The sequence below is a fragment of the Pelophylax lessonae genome (assembly GCF_965119305.1).
Source record: "Pelophylax lessonae genome assembly, chromosome: 1".
Taxonomy (NCBI): domain Eukaryota; kingdom Metazoa; phylum Chordata; class Amphibia; order Anura; family Ranidae; genus Pelophylax; species Pelophylax lessonae.
In genome coordinates this window covers 629,018,752-629,044,280 of record NC_138768.1, presented here as the reverse complement: position 1 = coordinate 629,044,280, position 25,529 = coordinate 629,018,752, and the positions used below count along the sequence as shown (strand labels likewise).

At 45.9% G+C, this 25,529-nt stretch overlaps 1 protein-coding gene across 11 annotated transcripts in view; it reads right to left on the bottom strand.

Moving 5' to 3' along the window:
- BLTP1 (bridge-like lipid transfer protein family member 1) overlaps positions 1–25,529 on the bottom strand; it is a 754,177-nt gene that overhangs the window by 509,849 nt on the left and 218,799 nt on the right. For all 11 annotated transcript variants that reach the window (XM_082243836.1, XM_082243839.1, XM_082243842.1 and 8 more), the window contains exons 15-17: positions 19,277–19,432; positions 5,584–5,681; positions 3,913–4,091 (exon numbers count right to left, since the gene is read on the bottom strand). In XM_082243836.1, the coding sequence (XP_082099962.1) occupies positions 3,913–4,091; positions 5,584–5,681; positions 19,277–19,432 (433 nt within the window). The remainder of the gene's footprint in view (positions 1–3,912; positions 4,092–5,583; positions 5,682–19,276; positions 19,433–25,529) is intronic.

Here is a 25,529-nt window from a genome sequence, read left to right as displayed (position 1 = left end):
ATTTCCTTTCTTTTTTCATCAACCACACATTCTTTCTACAATTTTCCTTTTCTTGCTCCCTACATTATAGTTTCTATAGCAGGTTAAACTGGTTTCCACATATGTAGGTCTGACAACCTCTCTAGTTTACATCTTCTGTTCTTCTAAATGTCAAAAATGTTTAAGACTGTTACTCAATTTTGTATAATCCTTTATTGTCAGGAACAAACAGATCACACTCTTTTAAGTGTCTTATAAAAAATAATAATGCCCAAAATCTCCGAAATCCAATCTTAATTAAAGTGCTCAATGCCAACAAATATATGTAAACAAATCAAATGCACAATAAACAATTTTGCAAAAAGTCCATAATATGCAGTCCTTAATTATAGAGCTCAGTGCAGAAAAATGCATCCAAATGTGAAGGAAAGTAACACAGGAGAAAAGTGCTTGTCCTCTCTCTTCCAATAGAAGCACACCGAACTCATCAGAAATGTATGACCTCTTTTCTCAAAGAACGTGAAACTAGCTTACAGTATCCAAAACTGATGTTTCTATATACAGTATCTCACAAAAGTGAGTACACCCCTTACATTTTTGTAAATATTTTATTACATCTTTTCATTTTACAACACTGAACAAATTACACTTTGCTACAATGTAAAGTAGTGAGTGTACAGCTTGTATAAAAGTGTAAATTTGCTGTTCCTCAATATAACTCAACACACAGCCATTAATGTCTAAACAACTGGCAACAAAAGTGAGTACACCCCTAAGTGGAAATGTCCAAATTGGGCCCAAAGTGTCAATATTATGTTTGGACACCATTATTTACCATTTACTGCCTTAAAGAGGTTGTAAACCTCAGAATTAAAAAAACAAACAAACACATGAAAGACAAACACATAATGAGCTAGTATGCATCACATACTAGCTCATTATGAAATACCTTAGAACGAAGCCCCGCAGTGCCGACTGCTCACCTCTCTCACAGGTGACATTTTCGGTCGTCCTTCTTCCGGGTTTGCAGCATCCGGCCATCTGATTGGCTGGAGCCGCGATGAGGTCACTCCCACGCATGCGCACAGGAGCCGACGTTCACGAGCGGCTGTTCCTTCAGAGCGCATGCGCCAGTGATATCACTGGTTGCATGCATGCAAAGTAAATATCTCCTAAACGGTGCATGTTTAGGAGATATTTACAGTACCTATAGGTAAGTCTTATCATAGGCTTACCTATAGGTACAAGTTGCAGAGGAGGGTTTACTTCCTCTTTAACCCTCTTGGACATGGAGTTCACCAGAGCTTCACAGGTTGACATTGGAGTCCTCTTCCATTCCTCCATGACGACATCACGGAGCTGACGGATGTTAGAGACCTTGAGTTCCTCCACCTTCTGTTTGAGAATGCCCCACAGACGCTCAATAGGGTTTAGGTCTGGAATCATGCTTGGCCAGTCCATCACCTTTACCCTCAGCTTCTTTAGCAAGGCAGTGGTCATCTTGGAGGTGTTTTTGGGGTAGTTATGTTGCAATACTGCCTTTGCGGCCCAGTCTCTGAAGGCAGAGGATCATGCTCTGCTTCAGTATGACACTCCTTAAGACCATGACACTCCTACCACCATGGTTGACTGTAGGCAAGACACACTTGTCTTTTTACTCCTCACCTGGTTGCCGCCACACACGCTTGACACCATCTGAACCAAATAAGTTTATCATGGTCTCATCAGAACACAGGACATGGTTCCAGTAATCCATGGCCTTAGTCTGCTTGTCTTCAGCAAACTGTTTGCAAGCTTTATTATGCATCATCTTTAGAAGAGGCTTCCTTCTGGGACGGCAGCCATGCAGATGCAATTTGATGCAGTGTATGGTCTGAGCATTGACAGGCTGACCCCCCTCCCCTTTAACCTCTGCAGCAATGCTGGCAGCACTTATACGTCTATTTCCCAAAGACACCCTCTGTATATATGACGCTGAGCACGTGCACTCAACTTCTTTGGTAGACCATGGCGAGGCCTGTTCTGAGTAAAACCTGTCCTGTTAAAATGCTGTATGGTCTTGGCTACTGTGCTGCAGCTCAGTTTTAGGGTCCTGTTAATCTCCTTTTAGCCTATGTCATCTTTATGTAAAGCAACAATTCTTTTCTTTTTTTTTGGATCCTCAGAGAGTTCTTTGGCATGAGGTGCCATGTTGAATCTCCAGTGACCAGTATGAGAGAGTGAGAGCGATAACACCAATTTTAACACACCTGCTCCCCATTCACACCTGAGACCTTGTAACACTAATGAGTCACATGACATCAGGGAGAGAAAATGGCTAATTGGGCCCAATTTGGACATTTTTACTTAGGGGTGTACTCACTTTTGTTGCCAGCGGTTTAGACATTAATGGCTGTGTGTTGAGTTATTTTGAAGGGACAGCAAATTTACATTGTTATACAAGCTGTACACTCATTACTTTACACTGTAGCAAAGTGTAATTTCTTCAGTGTTGTCACATGAAAAGATATAATAAAATATTTACAAAAATGTGAGGGGTGTACTCACTTTTGTGAGATACCGTACATCTGTCATGTTTTCAGTTAACTGATGGTATCCTGTAGACATGGACAATTGGATCTCCCCATATATTTGATGGTTCCAAGGCAAACCAGTGCTTTCAGTTTCCATTTCCATGCTGTTACATGCCTAATCATGTTTTACTGATGTAAGTGCAATTTAAATATTTTTAAATAAAACTGGATATTACTACACTATAAGAGGTACCTTTACCCTTTTTCCCATGTGAGGGAAGTTTTGCACAGAGTCTCTTAAAGGTGCAGGAGTACCATCAGATATAGAGTATGGGGAGATCTAATTGCCCATGTCTACAGGATACCATCGGTTAATTGGAAACCTGACAGATGTATATGGGAACATCTATTTGGAATACTTTAAATGAGTTTGACATTCTTTGAGAAAAGAGGTCATACATTTATGGTCAGTGTGGTATGCTTCTATTGGGAAAGAGAGGAAGAGCACTATTCCCTTGGGTGTCACTTTCCTTCACATTTGGATCCATTTATCTGCATTGAGCATTTTAATTAAGAACTGCAAATTATGAACTGTTTGCACAATTGCTTATTGCTCATTTGATTTGTATACATATATTAGTTTTCACTGAGCACTTTAGTTCGGTTTGGATTCTAGGGATTGTGGGCATTAATATTTTCATTAGACATTTAAAAAAGTGCAGTCAATTGTTTCTTTAAATTTTGGGCTTAAATAAGCTTGAAGATGTGCAGCTCTTTCGTGTGGATATATACACAATTTTTTTCTGATAACTTGTTGGACATATAAGTTCATTACACATTTTTAATGTCACAATTTTTTTTTTTAAATAATTTTGAGCAGGTATAAATGTATCATTTAAATCCTTTATTGTTGGAATGTTTAAATTTTGGCTTTGCCTTACTACTCCTGTATCACTTTGGAACACGGTGTCATCTGCTTGTTTCTTTTGCTTTGCTATGTCAAATGCATTGTATAAAGTTGTTCAGGCACTCTATCGTAATAAATACAGTTACAAATGGAGACTAACTGCTTTAACACAAGCTGTGATGGGAGAAATACATAGGTGACCACTGCTGCCCTCTGTTTGCCTTGCCTTGCAGTCATGCTTCCCTATGGCTTCAATAATCTTTGAATCCCTGACCCTGAACGGGAATGCAGCAAATTAAATCAAACTGCACCCAGAACTCCAGGTGTGCATACTTGTTTTAGTCATTCTGAACATGCAGAAGCCATAAGATAAGCAAGCAGTATTTTAGGAAGCAGGACACCTTACACCCTTTTTTATGATATGTTGCCTTTAAAGTGATAAGGCTGCACTGCTAGAGATTGTTGTTTTGTGGCCTTTCCATAAAGCCAAAGAGTTACTTAGAGGATGCTTACTCGACTCGTGCTACATTTCTCCATTTTGTTTTGCAGTGTTTCAAGCCACTCTGGTTCTCTGTAGAACTGCAGGAGTCCGGACTTGTCTTGTTAAGATGGCAATCCTTTGCCAATGTAAGCAAAGAATATTTACTGGGATGGCAGTCGGGTAAAAACAAGTGAAGGTCCACATCTCCTCCCTAAAATAAAACAAAAAAATGTTAATTTATCAATTTACGCAAAGGCAAAACAGCAATGATTTTCATCTTATGGCTGCCTTTTGTTTTCTATAAGCAACTAGAAAGAAAATTAGACCATACAAGAAAATAAATTAAAAGAATATTACACAATTTATAATAGCATACTATGGGAATTGTGAGCATTGCAAAAAGCACAAGAGTCACAAAAGTATAAACACCGAATTAAACCCCTGCCAAGTTATCATATGCACTCGGGAGCCTATTCAGATTAAAGAGTAGGCAAACCCTAACAATAGAACTTTCCTTATTTGGTCCCTTTCGGTCTGTTAAATACAGTACCAACAAAAGAGTTATGTAATATGTTGTAAATTGTTCAATAAGTACCAAAAAAAAAAAAATGTCTGCTAATAACTTTCTGTGCACTTTGCCTGTATTGCATCAGTTACATTTTTCCTAGTTTTCCTTCATGACTAGAGAATGCCACCCACTGTGTTAAAAGAGAGGGGAAGGTATCTGCAGTCCTGTCCTATTTTGGATTTAAAAATACATTAGGGTAAGCAAGAATTGCCAATATAAGGCAGGAAGTGTGTTACTGGCAGGATCACGAGTGAAAATAAAAAGGGAAGAAAACACCCAATGTGACCACCATGTCTAAGGAGTGGTAAGCTGCAATATATTAAATGTTTGTCTTTCGGGTTAGATACACTTAAAAAACAAAAAAGATACTACCTAAAATTTACACATTAAATTATGATACTTCAAGAGCATAAAACCATGCTAGGTCACATTGATGATTAAAGATATAAAACCAGCTTTTAAACATCTACTGTCTACTTTGGGACCAGTGTATTTCTTTCATCAAAGGAGTCAAAAGCAATCTGGTAAAGTCAACATCTCCGCTAACAAACAGCATAATTTATCATGAAGTCTAAAAGAAGGACTCTGTGTGTTAATACAATTTAGTCTACTTTTATTCTCTTGTATGGAACTAAGGCATGCCATACGCTGATCGAATCTTGACCGGTTCAACAGGAACCAGGCGAGATTCGAACAGTGTATGGGTAGGCTGAATGTACCAAACTGATCAACTTGGGTAAAAGCAGCCTTCTGGGTTCTGCCTGTGATTATCGCTAGCGGCTGCTATAGCTGCTAACAATAATCAATGTCTTTTCTCCGCCCCGCCCACCACGAGAAGACAATGTTTAAACAGGAGGGATTCCCGCATCAACACTGTCTGTGTGGATAGGGGAACCAAATGAATTTGCTCCGTGTATGGCAGGCCTGAGAGAATGAAAATGATAATCTCATTGGTATGAATGAAACACATATCCATTGTGTCAAAACAAGACAAAAGCACTCATTGGCATAGAACTGTATGGTCCAATTATAACAGCAATTATACGATCCACTTTTGAATAGAAGCCCAGCAAGAAGGACAAGAGCAAAGCATGTTTAGTCACAACTAAGAACAATAAAAGAAAATTACACTTACTCTAAGGGAAAACCTGGTGTTACATGTACTTGGTATAAAATCCGTAAATGGCAGTGCAAAATCAATGTTTAATGTTTCTCCACAGGCAGCAAGATATACTAAAAGAACAAAAAAGTGCATACAATAAAAGGTTAAAAAAAATCCATACAAAAGGTTTCTAGTGCTTAAAAACAAAAAAATAAAAGCTTTGGAAAAAATTATTCCACATGTACTATAATGGCTACAGTTGTTCGTTATTGATTTAACATGGACAAAAAGAAATCTTAAGAAAACAACTGCAAATATAGGTACAGTTTCCCTGGAAAAAAAAATTACATTAACTTAGCATCTCATGCAGAGAATTAACTGTTTAAGGAGAATATTTAAAGCCTTTTTTTGATTTTAATACAATATATATTTACGGTTGTAAAGATATTGTCTATACAGCGCCTTTAAAAATGATTTCCCCCTTTTTATTGTCTTACTGTTATAGAACATTGAATAGCAGGGGATTTTCTTTTTGTTACTCTGATTAACAAAAAAATTACTCTTTAACCACTTTAGCCCCGGAGGATTTTCCTGCTAAACGACCAGGGGGTATTTTGCGATTCGGCACTGCGTGACTTTAACGGACAATTGCGCAGTTGTGCGACGCTGTACCTAAACGAATTTGACGTCCTTTTTTTCCCACAAACAGAGCTTTCTTTTGGTGGTATTTGATCACCTGTGCGCTTTTTACTTTTTGCGCTATAAACAAAAAAAGAGCGTAAATTTTGCAAAAATAACAATATTTTTCAAATTTTTTTATATGAAATTCCCCAAAAAAAAATGTAAAAATCAAAATTTTTTAACATTTTCGGCCAATTTGTTTTATGCTACATATGTTTGGTAAAAAAAATCGCAAAAAGCATATTTTTATTGGTTTGCTCAAAAGTTATCGCGTTTACGAACAAAGGGAAAGATTTTTGTCATTTTTGTTGTTTTTTTTTAACGCGTAATGGCGGCGATCTGCGATTTTTTTTGCGGTACTGCGACATTGGGGCGGACAGATCGGACCCTTGACTGACATTTTTGACACTTTTGGGGTTACCAGTTACATTTCTACAGTAATCAGTGCTATATATATGTACTGTTACTGTAAAAATACACTGGTAGTGAAGGGGTTAACTTTATTTGGGAGGGAGGGGCTGTGTGTGTCCCTAGGGGCGTGCTTTCTACTGTGATTGGCTGTGGCTTGAGGTGTAAGGACACTGATCAACGGATCTACATAGTAGATCCGTGTGATCACTGTCTTTACACCGAGGAGAATGACAGGCAGCTTGTTTACACAAGCCGCCTGACTTTCTCCCGACCCCCCCGACGATCGCCGAGTGACCGGCGGACATCGGGTCCGCCAGTCACACGCGCGGGGGGGTCCGTGACCGCGCGGGAGCGCGCCTCCGCGGGCGCGCGCTCGCTCCCCAGAGCCTCACAGGCTAGCGACGTAGACCTACGTCGCTCTGCCTGTGAGGAGCTGACTGCCGCAGTAAATATACTGTGAGCAGTCGGCAAGTGGTTAATGTCAAAGAGAAAATAGTTCTCTGTAAAGTGATTTCAAATATTATAATAAAAAAATAAATAACTGAATATATAACTCTTTCAAGTCTGGATTTAATATATGCACACGTGACATCATTACTGCCTTGAGTCTGTGTGAATAGGTCTTTTTCAGCCTTGAGAATTTTTACAATTCCGATTTGCAAAACTGCTCTAGCTCTGGCATAAGCATCGGATGTGGACAGCCTACAGTCACAACTTGCCTATTGGATTGAGACCTGGACTCTAACTTGGTCATTCAAGGACAGTAAAAGTGTTATTTTTAAGCCATTCTTGTGACGTTTTAACTTTATGTTTGGGGTCATTATCTTGCTGGACAATGTTTAGACTCCTTCCTATGTTTAAACTGTGTTCGATTTTCATCCAGAAATTCCCCACATTTTGCGGAATTCACTCTACCCTTTCATGACCTTCTACAAGAAACATCCCTATGCCACTGTGCTGCCACCACCATTTCTCATGGTGGGGATGTTGTGTTTAATACTCAAACTGCTAAATTTTGGACTTATCAGATCATATAACATTCGTAAAAACAACCTTCAGCATTTCACAGGTGCTTTCTGGCAAACATGAAGAATTTTTCTTTTGCCACTATCTCAGCTGTGACTCGTGAAGCACCTAAAAAACAGTTGTATACATAGTCTTGTTCATCTCTTCTCCAGTCAAAGACATATAACTCCCTACAGTTGTCATACACCTATTGGTGGCCTCTTTCATCACTCTCTTCCTTGAATGATCATTCACTTTTGGCATGTTTTTATCAAATTTACAGCTGTGCCACACTTTTTCTAATTCTTAAAGAGGTAGTATACTCCCCTTTTTAAATTTTTACCTACAGGTGAGCCTATAATAAGGCTTACCTGTAGGTAAAATTAATATCTCCTAAACCTACACGGTTTAGGAGATATTCACCCTGCACGCAGCCGCTGACACCAGCGGCGCAACGCGCTCTGAAGGTCCGGCGTATCTTGCCGGCCCTTCAGAGCTCCTTACCGGAAAGTGAACTACAGCGCGCATGTCAGCTCCCTCAGCGTTGTCCGGGCAACCGTGTGGGGGCTTCGTTCTAAGGTAAGTTTTTAATAATGTGCTAGTATGCAATGCATACTAGCACATTATGCCATTGTCCGGCAGGTTTTTATTGTTTTTTTTTTCAAAGGGGATACAACTGCTTTAACTACTTATTTAACTGTACTTCAAGTGATATTCACTAATTCCTGAATTTAAAGTAACTATCCCTTGGTTTGTGCTTTTCAATTACATTTTTACAGAGTTGCTTGGAGGGTTCCATTGCATAAGAAATGCTATTTCTGTTCAACAAAGGAAGGACCTGCTAGATACAAGTACATTTATGGTACAAATTCATGTTACTTATGCCATTTTGTAAATTACTTGATTGTACTCGTGCTGATTTAGGCTACATGCAGAATGGCCCATCAGCATCAAATGCCAGTGTTTCAGGCACCAGGGAGGCACAGATGCAGTGTCCAGCCCTGCTCTCAGCAGCCTGTAAAAATCTATGACAGGCTGATGTAAGTGGCGGCTGGACGCTGAACTGAGCAGTATTTGTGTTGAAGGTCATATGCATTCACGGACATATCCCACAAATGCAAAATTCATGCCTCTGTGGCATAAGTCCCTGAACGTAATAGTTGGTACAATGTCTAACTGCAGTGTTTTTCAGCCTGTCAGGCTGCTAGTGGGGCTGGATGCTGCATCTATGCCTTCTAGGCAAATTAAAATGATGAGATTTGACACTGACGGGCCAAACCATCCGTGTGCATGAAGCCTAAAGTGTATCATGATAAAGGTAGTATATTTTTATGCAGATAAATTGTATTTCTCTATCGTTCATTGACGAACGCAGTCTCTGTTCTTCATAACAGTAGGTTATACTGCCCCCTACAGGAGTAGGACACTAGGCAGAAAAAAAGTTCTGGCTATACCTATGGGCAGTCCCAGGGAGTATACCCTCTCTACCTGCTATAGGATGTCAGTTTTAATCTGCCTAGTCGGGAGTGAGGACCTAGTTCCTTGCTGGGATCTCTAGTCCTGGCAAAAGTTTTATTTTTAGATTTATTTTTTTCTAGCTAGTTTTTTACCGGATTTTTTTCCTGTGAGATCTACATGCAACTATGCCGGATCTGCGCAACGGGCTGGATATATAGATCCAGTGGTCACTCCAGCCAGCCAACGAGCGCGCGCAGACCCCAGCTCCACGCTAGGTCAGTCGCGACATAGTCCCACCGGACGCGGACTAGCCCTGCAAGTTAAACGTCTCACCAGGTCGCATATGACCGGGTCTAGGCCCGAGTCGCAGCGTTCCTATTGGCCAATTCGGCGGAGAGGGGTTCTGTCAGGAGATGGCGCCCACCTGTTTCGGGTATGGTAAGGAAACTGTTCCCTTCTCTCTCCCTGGCGGGTTTTGGGGTGAACGCAGGGCCCTCCTTGGGATGGTCGGACCCTCACTTTCCCGGGTTCCCCTCTGTCATGTCACGCACCCCCCCTTACCTGTACCCCATCCCCCCACCTCACTACGGGGGTTTCTTCAGACCTGCGGATTAGGCCCCTTCGGCCTGAAGGTGTGCCTTTTCCTGTGTCTGGGGTAGGGGGATGTCTTTGCCGATTTCAGGACCTGTGGCTATCCCGGCTACAATACTAGTGGGTCCACGAGGTCATACGGTTCCGGCTACAAGATTGAGTTTCGATCTGTCCCTCCGGTAAGGTTTTTCCTTTCCGACGTGCGACTATCCCCTGATCGCTTATAAGCTCTCTTTGGGGCAGTGCAGGACCTGTTACAACAAGGAGTAATAGTTCGGGTTCCGAATTGGGAATGTTTTCATAGGTTTTATTCAAACCTGTATACAGTCCCCAGGAAGGAGGGCAAGGTGCGTCCAATTCTGGACCTAAAAGCACTGAATTGCTTTGTGCGAGTTCAAAAATTCAAGATGGAATCCGTTCGCACGGTGGTGGCTTCCCTACACCAGGGGAATTTCATGGCCTCCATAGACATCAAAGATGCCTACCTACACATCCCAATATGTGCAGGACATCAACGTTTTCTGCATTTTGCCATGGGAGAGGATCACTATCAGTTTGTGGTGTTACCCTTTAGTCTCGCCTCTGTTCCTCGGGTCTTCACAAAGGTGTTGGCTCCGGTCCTGGCTTTATTACACCAGCGGGGGATATCGGTCCTGGGTTACCTGGACGATTTTCTTCTCCGTGGGGAGTCTCCCACAGTCCTGGTGACAAACTTGGAGATCACCATGGGAACTCTGGAGGAGTTCAGGTGGATTGTGAACCTCCAGAAGTCATCCCTGGTTCCTCCAATGAGACTGGACTATCTGACCTGACTTTGGATTCGTCCTCAGCCGGGTGTTTCTTCCTCCAGAAAAACTTTAAAAGTTCCAGACTGCAATTCAGCTATTGCTGTCCAGCACATGGTCGTCCCTTCGGACTTGTATGAGAGTTCTAGGACTGATGGTGTCGTCCTTCGAGGCGGTACCTTTCGATCAATTCCACGCGAGAATACTCCAAAAAGGAAATCCTTCTCAAATGGAACAAATATCCAAATTCCCTGGACAATCAGATCCAGCTGAGCCAGGTGATCAGGGGGTCCCTGATATGGTGGCTTTGGTCCCTGACACTCAAACAAGGAAAATACTTCCTCCCCATATATTGGACAGTGATCACCACTGATGCCAGTCTGTCCGGGTGGGGAGGTGTTCTAGGCAAGCTTTCTGCTCAAGGGGTCTGGTCACAGGAGGAATCCCGGTTACTGATCAATGTTCCGGAGCTGAGAGCAATCAGGCTTTGCCTATTTCACTGGACGGAGTACCTTCGGGGCTGTCCAGTGCACATTCAATTGGACAATGCCATGGCTGTGGCTTATGTCAATCACCAAGGGGGCACCAAAAGTGTCCTGGCGGCCTTAGAGGTGGCGAGTACCCTTTGTTGGGCAGAACGTTTTGTTCCAGCTCTATCCGTTCACGTTCCAGGAGTGGAAAATTGGCAGACGGATTACCTCAGTAAGTAGGCCTCGGCTCCATTGGAATGGTCTCTCCATCTGGAGGTGTTCCAGCAGCTGTGCCTTCATTGGGACACTCCAGACGTAGATCTGTTGGCGTCTTTGATCAATAGGAAAGTGCAGAGGTTTGTGGCCCACTCTCGGGACCCTCTGGCAGACGCCACAGACGCGCTTGGTGGCTCCGTGGGGTCAGTATCAGCTGATATATGCCTTTCCCCCTCTCAAGTTGCTGCCAAGACTTCTTCGCAGGATCAAGGTGGAAGGGATTCCGGTCATCCTTGTGGCTACGAACTGGCCTTGCCGAGCTTGGTATGCTGACCTGGTCAGGCTAGTCACAGATGTTCCTTGGATACTTCCTCTCAGGGAGGATCTACTGTCTCAAAGGCCGATCTTCCATTCTGCTTTACAGTCGCTGGCTTTGACGGCTTGGCTGTTGAAGGCCAGGTGCTGAAGGACAGGGGATTGTCTGCTTCAGTGATTCCCACTCTGCAAAAATTGAGAAAAGCAACTTCTAGAAGGAGCTATCATCGTACGTGGAAGTCGTTAATTGTGTGGTGTGAGGCTCTTGGCCTCCGTTGCCATCTTGGGATTCTAATTTGCTGCTGTCGGCTCTCCAGAAACCTCCCTTTGAAAATATTTGGGATATTCCCCTGCTTACCATATCCCAGAAGGTGGCTTTTTTGGTGGCTATAACTTCTGCGCGCACGGTGTCGGAACTGGCGGCGTTGCCCTGTCGTTCTCCCTATCATGGTTCACAGGAATAAAGTGGTGCTTCGTCCGGATCCGTCCTTCCTTCCGAAGGTGGTTTGCAGTTTCCACTTAAATGAGGATATTGTGCTACCCTCCTTGCGTCCTAAGCCTAAGCATCCTAAGAAACTTGCACTGCATACTTTGGATGTGGTTCGGGCAATCAGGGTGTACTTGGTGACTACTAAGTCTTTTCGAAAGTCCGATTCGCTCTTTGGACTCATGGGTTGGACCAAAGAGGGGGCTGCCTGCGTCTGCTGGGACTATCTCCAGATGGATCAGACAGATGGTGCTGCAGGCTTATTCAATTAAGGGTCAGGTTCCACCTTTCCCTGTTAAGGCTCACTCTACTCAGGCGCTTAGTGCTTCCTGGGCTTTCCGCCATCAGGCATCTGTGGTTCAGGTTTGCAAGGCGGCTATCTGGTCGTCTGTTCATACCTTCACAAAATTTTATAAGATGGATGTGCTGGTATCTTGTGATGCCTCTTTTGGCCGCAACGTCTTGCAGGCTGCTGTTTGAGGGGGTTTCTTAGTCTCCCTTGAGGGTGCTTAAGGTTTTTTCAGGTAGGTCTCATCTTGTTGTTCTGATGAGTCCTATGTTGCCTGGTTAGCTGTGGTTCAGCCTTGGGGAATTATTTTCTGCTGTTCCAACCCCTCAGGTTTTATGGCACTGCTTTGTGACGCCCCTACTGTTATCAAGAACAGAGACTGCGTCCGTCAATGAACGATAGAGAAAATTGGATTTTTGTCTTACCGTAAAATCCTTTTCTCTGAAGTTCAATGACGGACGCAGTACCCGCCCCTCTATTTTGAGTTGGGTTGGTATTGTTTTCTCTGACACTGCTTTGATACCAAATTGACATCCTATAGCAGGGAGAGAGGGTATACCCCCTGGGACTGCCCATAGGCATAGCCAGAACTTTTTTCTGCCTAGTGTCCTACTCCTGTAGGGGGCAGTATAACCTACTGTTATGAAGAACAGAGACTGCGTCCGTCAATGAACTTCAAAGAAAAGGATTTTACGGTAAGACAAAAATCCAATTTTTTTCATTGTACTTAGTTTGAAATCCTTTGTAAAGATCGGTTTTGACTTTGATATTTAAAAGCACGTTTTTTTGGTCAAAAAAAGTTAACTCTACTGTAATTTACTGTTCAATGACAATATAAACCCCCCAAGGAAATAAATGCTATTTTAGAGGCACTGTAAAAGGAAAAGTATCCATTAGTAAAAAAAAAAAACTGGATTTTTGACTTACCGTAAAATCCTTTTCTCTTAAGTTCATTGACGGACGCAGTCCTCTGATCCGTATCAGTAGGGTTATACTGACCGCTACAGGAGTAGGACACTAGGCAGAAAAAAAGTTCTGGCAACACCTATGGGCAGCCAGGGAGGGTACACCCTCTCTCTTCCTGCATAGGATGTCAGTTTTGTATCAAAGCAGTGTCAGAAAGTAACAGCAACCCAACTCAAAATATAGGGGGCGAGTACTGCGTCCGTCAATGAACTTAAGAGAAAAGGATTTTACGATAAGTCAAAAATCCAGTTTTCTCTATCGTTCATTGACGGACGCAGTCCCCTGATCCATATCAGTAGGGACGTCCCAAAGCAGTGCCATAAAATGAGGCGAAAAGCCCATGAAGCACTAAGCGCCCGAGTAGAATTGGCTGAACCAGAGAAAGGTAGGACCTGACCCTTAATTGAATAAGCCTGCACCACCATCTGTCCGATGCAACTGGAAATAGTCGCAGCAGACGCAGGCAGCCCTGTTCGAGGGCCATCCATGAGTACAGAGCGAACTTGACTCATAAAAAGACTCAGTAGTCGCCAAGTACACCTTGAGTGCCCGAACTATATCCAGAGTATGCAATGCACATTCCTTAGGATGTTTAAGCTTTATGTAGGGATGCACCGAATAATCGGCGGCCGAACATTATTCGGCCGAAAATAGAAAAAATAGCACTTTCGGTGTTCGGCCGAATAAGTCAAAAGGCCGAATAATTTTGTGCCGAATAATAGGGCTGAACGATAGTCGATATGATATTGACTATCGTTCTGTGGCCGTAGGCGATATTCATATCGCCGAGGTCACGATATTTACAGGGGGAAGGGACTCGGAGGAGGACAGGAGGACTCACAGACTTCCGTGTTAGGCAGGGGAAGCCGGGACACTTCAGCGGTGAGCATACATACATTACTCACTCGTGCACTGCAGCCCGCCCCACACATTCAGTGAGTCTTACTCTCCTCCCTAGTTTTTTCAATGGCACATTCAGGAAGCCAATCACGCCGTGATTAGCTGCACAGCGAACCAATCACGCATGCCTGCACACCTGATTGGTTCCGCTGTGCCGCTACTCACAGCGTGATTGGCTTCCTGAATGTGCCATTGAAAAAACTAGGGAGGAGAGTAAGACTCACTGAATGTGTGGGGCGGGCTGCAGTGCACGAGTGAGTAATGTATGTATGCGGCTGTGCTCCTTTCCAGGCTCCTACTAGTCCACCTCCAGCCTCCTACTACCACCACTATGAGAGACTGTCTGTCACTGTATAATCTGTTCGAGTCCACACTGACACTGACTGACTGTCACTGAGTAATTGATGTTACCACATTAACCCTGACCTGCCCAGTGCCCTGTATCTGCAATTAAAATTTACAAGGCTGCCTGCATGCTTCCTGATTTCCATTCCCAGCATCCTTCCCAATCCCTACAGTGTCACTAACATTAACCCTATGGTACAAGGCTGCAGTGTGCACTGAATCCCATTCCCTACAGTAACATTTAGGGAGAGAGAGAGACATGAGAGGACGAGAGAGAGAGAGAGACACGAGAGGACAAGAGAGAGAGAGACATGAGAGGACAAGAGAGAGAGAGAGACACGAGAGGATAAGAGAGAGGACAAAAAATTGGCAAAATAAATGGAAAAAATGCAAAACACCGTGTTCGGTATTCGGCCTTCGGCCAAACATTTTATTATTATTCGGCTTCGGCTTCGGCCAAGAATTTCATTTCGGTGCATCCCTAGCTTTATGCACAAAGATGGGAAAACAATGTCCTCGTTTAAGTGAACACTAGAAGCCACCTTCGGAGGGAAGAACGGAACCTGGACGATGTACCACTTGTCTCCATGAACCACCATATAGGGAGAACGATAGGACAATGTCGCCAGTGCCGACACCCTGCGCGCAGTGACAGCAACCAAGAAGGCCACCTTCTGTAATAAGGTAGGCAGGGGATACCCCCGAATACTTGCAAAGGGATGTTCTTGAAGAACCGACTGCACCAAATCAAGGTCCCCAGTCCTATTCAGCCTACAGTCCGTAGGTCCACCTTAGGCAGTACAGTCCACCTTACCAGACTCCTTAAAAAGGGTAATGTCTAGGAGCCACTTAAACACCCCAAGGGAACGTCTCAGACGGTCACATTCTTTATGAGCATGCAAGCAAATTAGGCTGCTCCAGATGGCATGTGTGCCAGATGCAACCTGCGCCCTAGGCGCAGCCGCCGCTGCTTCCTCCAAATTGCAGGGTGTCACGCACTGAAACAACCAGTGCATCCACCAGCGCCTGTATCATGCACAGCAGGGGAGGTAGAAATGTCATCCTCATTATCCGAGGAGACCGGGCGCAAGGTAAAAAACCCGGCAGGGAGGCCTCCGTTTCAGCGTACCGCGTCCTCTCAAGGCCACCTCCACCCGGGCCCAAATGCATCCCAAACTGCCGAAAATGCACTGATGGACAGTGGAGCTCCGGAAAGACCCTGCGGCCTCCATGAGGGGGTCAGGTGGGGTCACATGGTCTGCAGGGTCCATACTGAGCCAGAAGAACCCGCCAGCAAAATTTGCAAAAAAATGACAAAAATTACATTTATTTTTTTGCAAAAAAACAGTCCCACCGTGCTACAGCGCCCCCCCCCCCCATAGGTCAGGCACGCCTGCAGACCCCCAACAGAGAGAGAAAGAGGCCTCCAGAACCCACTGTCCCAGTATGCATTCTCAGGACAGCACGTGTAACCAGAAAGCTCTCCCAATAGGGAGTGAGCAATGGGAACTGCCCAGGGTGAAGAGAGGGGCTCCACCCCCCGGAAAACGCCTCCAGGCACTCCCACCTAGATTCACAGCAGAGAATCCACCGCAAAATGGCCGAAAATGGGTGTACCAAGATGGCTGCCGCCATAATAGCAGACGAGGCTACAACAAAATGGCGGCCCCGCGCGGCAACAGGACCCACATGGAGACCCCCCGCCAGCCCTCCTACACCATCCTGCATTAGGAAGCCCTGCAGGAACCGACCAAAGCCCCTCCCCCCACACACGATCGACCGAGCACTGCGGACGGCACACTCCCCGGCCCCCCATGCGGCCTGCACACTAGGTCCCAGCCTCAGGTAGGCCCAAACAGTCCCCCACGTGGGAAGGGGGGGAAGGTTTGCACAACAGGACAGAGGGAAACCCAGAAGTGTGACCATCCCAGGGAGGGGCCCGCGTCCACCCCAAAATGCACCAGGGAAGAGGGGGGAGCGTTTACTCACCGTACAGGAACACAGCCGGGCGACATCTCCTGACAGGACCCCTCTCCACTGCAGTGTGGGGGCTGTCGGGCAAATAGGAATGCTGCAACATAGGCCTAGACCCCGTCGTGTGCGACCTGGTGAGACGTTTAAATTGCGGGGCCAGTCCCCATCCAGTGGGACTATGTCGTGGCCGACCCAGCGTGGAGCTAAGGCCTGCACGCGTTCGCTGGCCAGACTGGGGTGACCACTGGATCTAGATATCCAGCCAGTTGCCCAGCTCAGCATAGTTGCTTGAAGATCTCACAGGATAAAATTCTGGAGAAAAAGGCTAGCAAAAAAAAATCTACATAAAAAAATACTTTTATGCCAGAACCAAATATCCCAGCAAGGAACTAGGTCTTTACTCCTGACTAGGCAGATTAAAACTGACATCCTATGCATGAAGAGAGAGGGTGGACCTTCCAGGACTACCCATAGGCGTTGCCAGAACTTTTTTTTCTGCCTAGTGTCCTACTCTTGTAGGGGGTAGTATAACCCTACTGATATGGATCAGAGGACTGCGTCCGTCAATGAATGATAGAGAAATAGCTGTATTAGCAGGAAAAATGTCATAGAAAAGAACACTCCAAAGATATGTTAGTCTAACAGCTAAGGGTTCATGCACACATGTGTTGATTATGAAGAACAAAGCAATGCTCATTAAAGGAAAATTAAAGCCAAAGCTACTTCAGCTATACTTCTCCTGTAGGTCACAAGAGTGCCGTTTGTTCTGCACTCCTGTGACCCGTTTGCAGACGACAGTGGGCTAAAGTCTGTTGTTGGCTGACGTCACTGAACTTCAGGCTCGGGAAAGATCCCAACCATATGGACCGGAACTTGGTTGAGCCTCTCAGCGATCTGCTGAGAGGTTGAGCCAGGCCCTCCCACCCCCTCCACAGCCCAGACATCCAGTGAGCGCTGGAGGGGCAGAGCATTGAGCCAGTGACTGACAATCACGGCTCTCTGTTCTGCAGGTGGGGGACAGATCCATTATTGGATTGATGCTGCATCCACCTAGGTGTTGCATAAATGATTATTTTAATGTCTCTATAAAGCACCCTATAGCATTTATGATGCATAGAAAAAAGCTTCAAGAATGCTTGATAAATACCCATCAATGTGTTGCTTTTCTAGTGGGAAGTGCTTACAAGGGAAGTGATGTAGAGGAAATGATCTGCTTGAGGTGTGGCTTGGTTATAGTGTAATAGCAGATATTTTTGTGAATTCTCTGCAAGATGGATTTGTATACTTTGATCTCTTTGAAACTTGGATTGGTCCAGCTCAACTCTGCTGAAACAAAAAGCCACTGGCAATAATGCTCAATGCCTCTGCTCCTACCTGGCGCTTGAGGTATTGCTGGCTGGTCTGATGCTTTTGACTACACACAGAAGCAAATGGTGTTACCACATGGCTGCTCTGTACAAACAGGAAGTGGCTGATGCTGCTCTATCCTAGTTCTCTGAAATTTCCCAGTGCATTCTGGCATGCCACTGCCTCCCCCCCCCATGCCCAGCTAACACTTTATCGATCCTTCACTAACACACCACACACTATAAATGCTGTAGGTGCTGTTAAAGCAGAGTTCCAACCTGAATAAAACATTTTTAGATAAAAATACCCCGGGACAGTCAGGGCTAGTGCATTTAAGCAACGATAGCCTCTGAACTGTCCCCTGTTTCACTTACCTTTTAGAAGAAATACTTACCTTGAAAATGTCTTGTCCAGCGCTGCCATCTCAGGTGTGGGCAGCTGAAGCCAGAGCATCCTCTTCGGTGACGTCGGAGTGCCAGAATGCCCTGCACCAGCCCTGCTCGTCACTTCCGGTGCAGGCGAGTCAACCCTGCACAGCTTCTAGGCATGCCCAGAAGCTGTTCAGCAGGGAATGACGTGCCTGCACCGGAAATGACAAGCAGGATTGGTGCCGGCGCATTGACTCCTGGGATCGATGACGTTCATCTCCCAGGAGTCAATGCAAGGAGCAGGTGACGGCGCGGGCCACAGCCGCAGAGGGAGGAAGAGGAAGAAAGGCAAGTATATTTTCTTTAAAAACAAGGTAAGTGAATCAAAAAAAATTTTCATTATCCAATTCTTTTTTAGGTAATTTAGAGCAAGCGGACGGGGAAAAGTTGATTTTGAGGGGGAACTCCGCTTTAAGGAGTGGTTATAGAACATTACCATTAAAATAAATAATGGTGGCTGACAAGCGTCTATGCCTCATAAAAGTGAAATGCAGCTTATTTTTTGTAACATCACACAGTGCTCCTATGTAAACAGCACTTTATGGTGCTATTGTAAAATTTATGGCAGGCGCTGAAGGGCAGTTATGAGGCTTTAAAAAAAACAGAATAAATGCTGCATAAACACAGTGTACTGATGCATGTGTAAATGAGCCCTAAGGGCTTCATCACACAGTATTGTATGCTAAAATGCTTAGTACTAGCTAGCTATTTAGGTGCAATGAGGCTGCAGGGCAAAACGCATTTCAACATTGCAGCCAGCCTTTTTTCCTTCTTTAAACCTTATTAAAAGTGACACAAAGTGATACTTCATTCATGTCTCCGCACAGCAGTATGATGCGCTGTGCTGCCAAGCAGGGACATGCAGCGCCTTACAGAGTGCTGCTGTAAAATATTACATGTCTACCCGCTGCATTGCAGTGTGAATTATTTTCTATGTGCCCTATCGGTGACCTGCGTTGACCCAGTGCAGAAAAACACAGGTCTCTGCACAATCTATGAATGAGCCCTGAATCTAAGGCTATTAGGAGAAATGGAGAACAAAGAAACAAATACATTACCATTTTCTTGCTGCTTAGTTGAGCAATCAATCCAGTTGTGCTGATTTGCTGCCCAGATCATCTCAAACTGATGAAACATTATCTTTAGATTCCAAGTATATGGGACAAAGGAAAATAAATCTGGTGCATTGTCACTAGACCAGTCTTGTATTAGATCTAAAGTAGAACCAGAAACATTTTATAACCAAATGCAATTGCGAGCCAATACAACTTAGAGCATTGTTACCCCAACATTTCATATTCCTGACATGTGGCTGCTGTATCGTATACTATGAAAAAGTATCCTGTTCTCTTTATATTGCTTCCTTTGTGTGAAATCCCTGGTGTTCCAGCCAGTCCATCTGCTTTGCTATTAGAAACTAACCACACTAAGCAGGAGAACACACTGTGGTTAATACTCTAGCTGTGCTGGGAACTCAGCCTGCTCTCCTTCAACAATCTGATGTGTTTCACTGGGAAGATCAGTGCATTGTTGCTTATCTTTCCCCAGCTCTTATGCAGCTGAGAGGGGGAATCCGACCACTTAAAAAAAAGGGGGAAAAGCTATTAAGTTTTTTTTTTTTTTGTTACACACAAATGTTTTTCCTTTCATTTCTATTTTAAACTGAATGGCTTGTTTTACCAGGTGATAGTTTACAATCACTTTAAGAATGAAAGCCCAAAAGTCTTCTGTTCAAAAAGCCAGAAACACCTACAGTTGTGCGCATAGATTTACATACCCTGGCAGAATTTATGATTTCTTGGCTATTTTTCCGAGAATATGAACAACACAAAAACTTTTCTTTCACTCATGGTTAGTGTTTGGCTGCAGCCATTTATTATTGTTTGGCTGCAGCCGTTTATTATCAATCAACTGTGTTTACTCTTTTTAAATCATAACGACAACAGAAACTACCCAAATTACCCTGATCAAAAGTTTACATAGCCCAGTTCTTAATACCGTGCATTGCCCCCTTTAACATCAATGACAGCTTGAAGTCTTTTGTGGTATTTGTGGATGAGGCTCTTTATCTTCTCAGATGGTAAAGATGTCCATTCTCCTGGCAAAAAGCCTCCAGTTCCTGTAAATTCTTGGGCTGTCTTGCATGAATTGCAAGTTTGAGATCTCCCCAGAGTGGCTCAATGATACTGAGGTCAGGAGACTGAGATGGCCACTCCACAACCTTCACTTTATTCTGCTGTAGCCAATGACCGGTCGAATTGGCTTTGTGTTTAGGATCATTGTCATGTTGGAATGTCCAAGCACGTCCCATGTGCAGCTTTCGGGCTGATAAATGCAGATTTTCCTCCAGTATTTTTTGATAACATACTGTATTCATCTTGCCATCAAATTCTGATCAAATTTCCTGTGCATTTGTAGCTCACACATCCCCAAAACATTAGCGATCCACCTCCGTGTTTCACAGTAGGAATGGTATACCTTTCATCATATGCCTTGTTGACTCGTCTCCAAACGTAGCGTTTATGGTTGTGGCTAAAAAGCAAAATTTTGGTCTCTTCACTCCAAATGACTTTGTGCCAGGTTTGAGGCTTGTCTCTGTGCGGTTTGGTGTATTCTAAGTGGGATAGTTTGTGGCATTTGCGTATGTAGCAGGATTTCCAGGCATTGGGCCTGATGTGGGTCTATCATGGTCACTGGTAACACCAACAGCACATTTAAGCTGATTGCCCAAGTGTGAGATTTGAGACAATGAACAGTCCGGCATCTTTGGTTCGTTTTGTTTATTTTATATGAGGATGGGAGAAGGGAATAAGTGGGATACTCCTCTGGCTCAACTAGGTACAAATTGGGACACTTGAGAAAAGCGGAATTTTTGTAAAATCTTACAAAAAAATTCCTTTCTCTGAGTCCTCCGACAGTCGCCACCACTTCATAATCTTCACTAATGGGGTAATTGACCTTTGCTCCGCAGGAGTAGCTAGGCAACAAGATTTGTTAATATCAAAGCTTTTAGCATATCACACCCCTAGGAGGTGGTCCCCTCAGTCAATACCTCCCTGCTTCCTGCATTCTCAACTCAGTTTCAGTAGCATAGCAGTAGAGTACATAAACAAACCCCAAAAGAGGGGTGGGGGCGGCGACTGTCGGAGGACTCAGAGAAAGGAATTTTACGGTAAGACTTTACAAAAATTCCGTTTTCTCTTACGTCCTCCGACAGTCGCCGCCACTTCATAATCTTCACTAATGGGGACGTCCCAGAGCAGTGTAGACATGAGGGTGGGAAAAACGCAGCCGCGCCTAAAGCAACGCAGTACCCACATCAGAAAAAAGAACCTTACCAAAGTAAGAGAACCAACTGGGCAACAGGAAAAACGTGCTCAACAGGAGCAACAACCCAGGAAGAACAAGTAACCTAGGGGTAAAAACACCCCAACAGCCAAGGACCCAAACAAGGGACCCTAAGGCACTGCCGCACTAAGAACTTTACGGCCAAAGGAAGCATCTGCCGATGCCTGAACATCCATCTTGTAAAATTTTGAGAAGGTGTGAACAGACGACCAAGTCGCCGCCTTACACACCTGGGCCACAGAAGCCTGATGACGATAGGCCCAAGACGTACTCAGAGACCTGGTAGAGTGCGCCTTCAAAGGGAAAGGAGGAACCTTCCCCTTCAAAGCATAGGCTTGCACAATGGTCTGTCTGATCCATTTGGCGATGGTCGCAGCCGACGCCGCCATGCCCTTTCCGAGGACCCTCTGGAAGGACAAATAGAGAATCCGACTTGCGAAAGGATTTCGTCGATGACAGGTAAACTCTGATCGCCCGGACAACATCCAAGGCATGCAAAGCCACCTCCTTTGGATGCTTAGGCTTCGCGCAAAGCGAAGGTAAGACAATGTCCTCATTGAGGTGAAATTCCGAGATCCTCTTCGGAAGAAAAGAAGGGTTAGGTCGTAAGACCACCTTATCCAAGTGAATCACCAAGTAGGGAGAGCTGCAGGACAAGGCCGCCAGCTCCGAAACCCTGCGAGCCGAAGTGATCGCCACCAAAAAGGCAACCTTCTTGGACAATAGAGACAACGAGATCTCCCTGATCTTCTCAAAGGGAGCATGCTGCAACACGGACAGAACAAGGTTCAAGTCCCATGGAGGTAAAGGGTCCCTCCGAGGAGGGGCCAAGTGTCGCACCCCTTGAACAAAGGTGCTAACCAAAGAATTAGACGCCACAGGGCGTTGAAAGAGAACGGCCAGCGCAGAAATCTGACCCTTAATCGTGGCCAACGCCAAACGCTGGTCCACGCCTGTTTGAAGGAAAGCCAACACTCTCGATACAGAGTACGAGCGAGGGGAATACCCCCTGCACTCACACCAGGCAAAATACGCCTTCCAAGTACGGTAGTAAATCTTCCCCGAAGAGGCTTTTCTAGCCTTGATCAAAGTGGGAATGACCACAGGGGAGAGACCCCTATCCTTCAGGACCTGGCTTTCAACAGCCAGGCCGTTAAAGCCAGCGACTGTAAAGCAGGATGGAATATCAGTCCTTGAAACAGGAGATCTTCTCAAAGAGGCAGACGCCACGGAGCGTCGACCGCCAGATTCACGAGATCTGCGTACCAAGACCGGCGAGGCCAGTCTGGCGCCACCAGAATCACCGTGTGCGGTTCCGAGGCCAACCTGCGAAGGAGCCTGGACAGCAGCTGAATCGGTGGAAAGGCATACATCAGACGATACTGATGCCAGGGCGCCACTAACGCGTCTGAGGCGTCTGCCCGAGGATCGCGCGTCCCGGAATGTGAACTGCAGAGATCGCCGGGACGTGCGTCTCGGCCCAAGACAGAATGTCGGCTACTTCCCGAGCCGCTCGGGCACTCCTGGTGCCCCCTTGGTGGTTGATGTAGGCCACCGCTGTGGCATTGTCCGTCTGCACCCAAACCGGCCGGCCCTGAAGCCTGTCCGTCCAACGCAGAAGGCAGAGATTTATCGCTCGCAATTCCAGAATGTTGATTGGAAGGGAGGATTCCTCCTCCGACCAAGTTCCCTGGGCGGACAGAACGCCCAGAACACCACCCCAGCCCGACAGGCTGGCATCCGTGGTGATCACCGTCCACGACAAAGGACGATAGGACTTGCCCCCCGACACCGCCGGGGACTGGAGTCACCACAAAAGACCCCTTCGGGTGAGGCGGCTCAACGAAATCCGCAGATCCAGAGATTGCGGACGCCCGTCCCACTTGGCCAGGATCTCCGCCTGAAGATCCCGCGTGTGAAACTGGGCGAAGGGAATCGCCTCGAAAGCCGAGACCATCAATCCCAGACACCTCATACACGTCCGGAGGGACGAGCACTGATTGTCCCTGAGGGACCTGACTTCGTCCTGAAGTGTCCGGAGCTGGTCTTCCGGCAGGAAGACCTTCGCTTGAACAGAGTCCAGGATCATCCCCAGGTAGGGAAGACGAACCGACGGACACAGCGTTGACTTTGGAAAATTTATCGTCCAACCGAACTCCTGCAGAGTCTGCATCGTGATGGATAGGTCGTTCACCAGGCCCTGACTGGTCGCAGACCGAATCAAGATATCGTCCAGATACCCCAAGACAGAGATGCCCTGGGCTCTCAATAAAGCCAGGACCGGCGCAAGCATCTTGGTGAAAACCCGCGGAGCCGAAGCGAGACCAAAGGGTAACGCCATGAATTGGTAATGATCCTCCGCAATGGCGAATCGAAGGTACCGCTGGTGACCCTCGAAAATGGGGATGTGAAGGTACACATCCTTCAAGTCGATGGAGGCCATGAATTCCCCCGGAACCAGGGCAGCCACCACCGAGCGCAAGGATTCCATGCGGAACTTGCGAACCCGCACAAAGCGGTTCAGAGCTTTTAAGTCCAAAATCGGACGTACCTTGCCCTCCTTTCTGGGCACAGTGAACAGATTGGAATAGAACCCCCGAGATCTGTCCCGATGAGGCACCGGAACCACCACTCCCTGGGCCCGCAGGTCCCGCGCTGCCAGGTGCAGATCCTGCAAGCGCTCCGGAGACAGTTGAAGATTTGAGAGAAAAAATCTGCTCGCCGGCCGAGAGAGAAACTCGATCTTGTATCCAGATCGAACGATTTCCTGAACCCACCTGTCCCGAATGCGGGCCAGCCAGGGTTGAAGAAAACCGAGCAAACGTCCCCCCACCCCAGAACCGGGTGAGGGCGCCCCTTCAGGCCGAATTGGTATGGGCAGTGGACCCGGACTGGCCGGACTTCTGCTTACCTGCCCACGGCTTCTTCTGGGAGCCTTGGCCCTTGAAGGAGTTGCCCTTATATTGCGACCGAAAGGCACGAAAGGACCCCTGAGAGGGCCTAAACGAGGTATTCTTCTTACCGCGAACAAACTTATTCTTGTGAGTTTGGGGTAAGAGAGTGCTCTTACCCCCAGAAATTCCCTTTATCAGAGTATCCAAAGACTCGCCAAAAAGGCGAGATCCCGCATAGGGCAAATTAGCTAAAGTCTTGCGAGATGATTGGTCAACCGACCAACATTTCAGCCATATCAGGCGACGGTTCAATACCGCCACACTTGAGAGGCGTGCAGCCAAAGGGACTAAATCCAAGTCCGCATTACACAAATACATGACACCCTGATGAATTTGATCCACCATAGCCAATGTTGTCGGTGGAGCAGAGTCAGCCACCAGGGTGCGCCTGAGCACCTGCGCCCAATCCGCAATAGCCTGGGCTGCCAAAATAGAAGCAAAAATAGGCTTCAGCATAGAACCAGCAACCGTATAAGCATGACGGGCAAGAGACTCCAATCTCCTGTCCTTGGGGCCCGGAACACCGGGGTATCCTCAGCAGGGATCGCAGTAGATTTATTCAAAACCGCCACCGCGTGATCCACCTGAGGCGGCACACACCAACGCTCATCAGTGGTGGGTGTAAAGGGATAACGCAGCTTGAACTTACTTGGCACAGTAAAGGGCTTCTTTAAATTGCGCCATTGCTCATCAACAGCGCGCTGAAATTCCGCAGGGCAGGGAAAAACCTGCGCTGTTTTGCGTTTCCTTTGCGTCCCATAAGAGGACATCAAAGCAGGAGGACATGGTTCATCCTGCAAACGCAGTGTTTCCTTGATAGAAGCAACCATCTCATCCATGAGTGCAAGCTCTTCAGGCGAGCCAGGGGGAGAATTATCATCTCCTTCTACCTCAGCCTCCCCCTCAGACCCCCCAAGGTTCAGAGATGAGCGAGACCCTGAGAAGGGCACTCCAGCCATAGCAGCCCCATCGCCCTCTGAATCAGAGGAAATAGACAATCTGGGCCGTT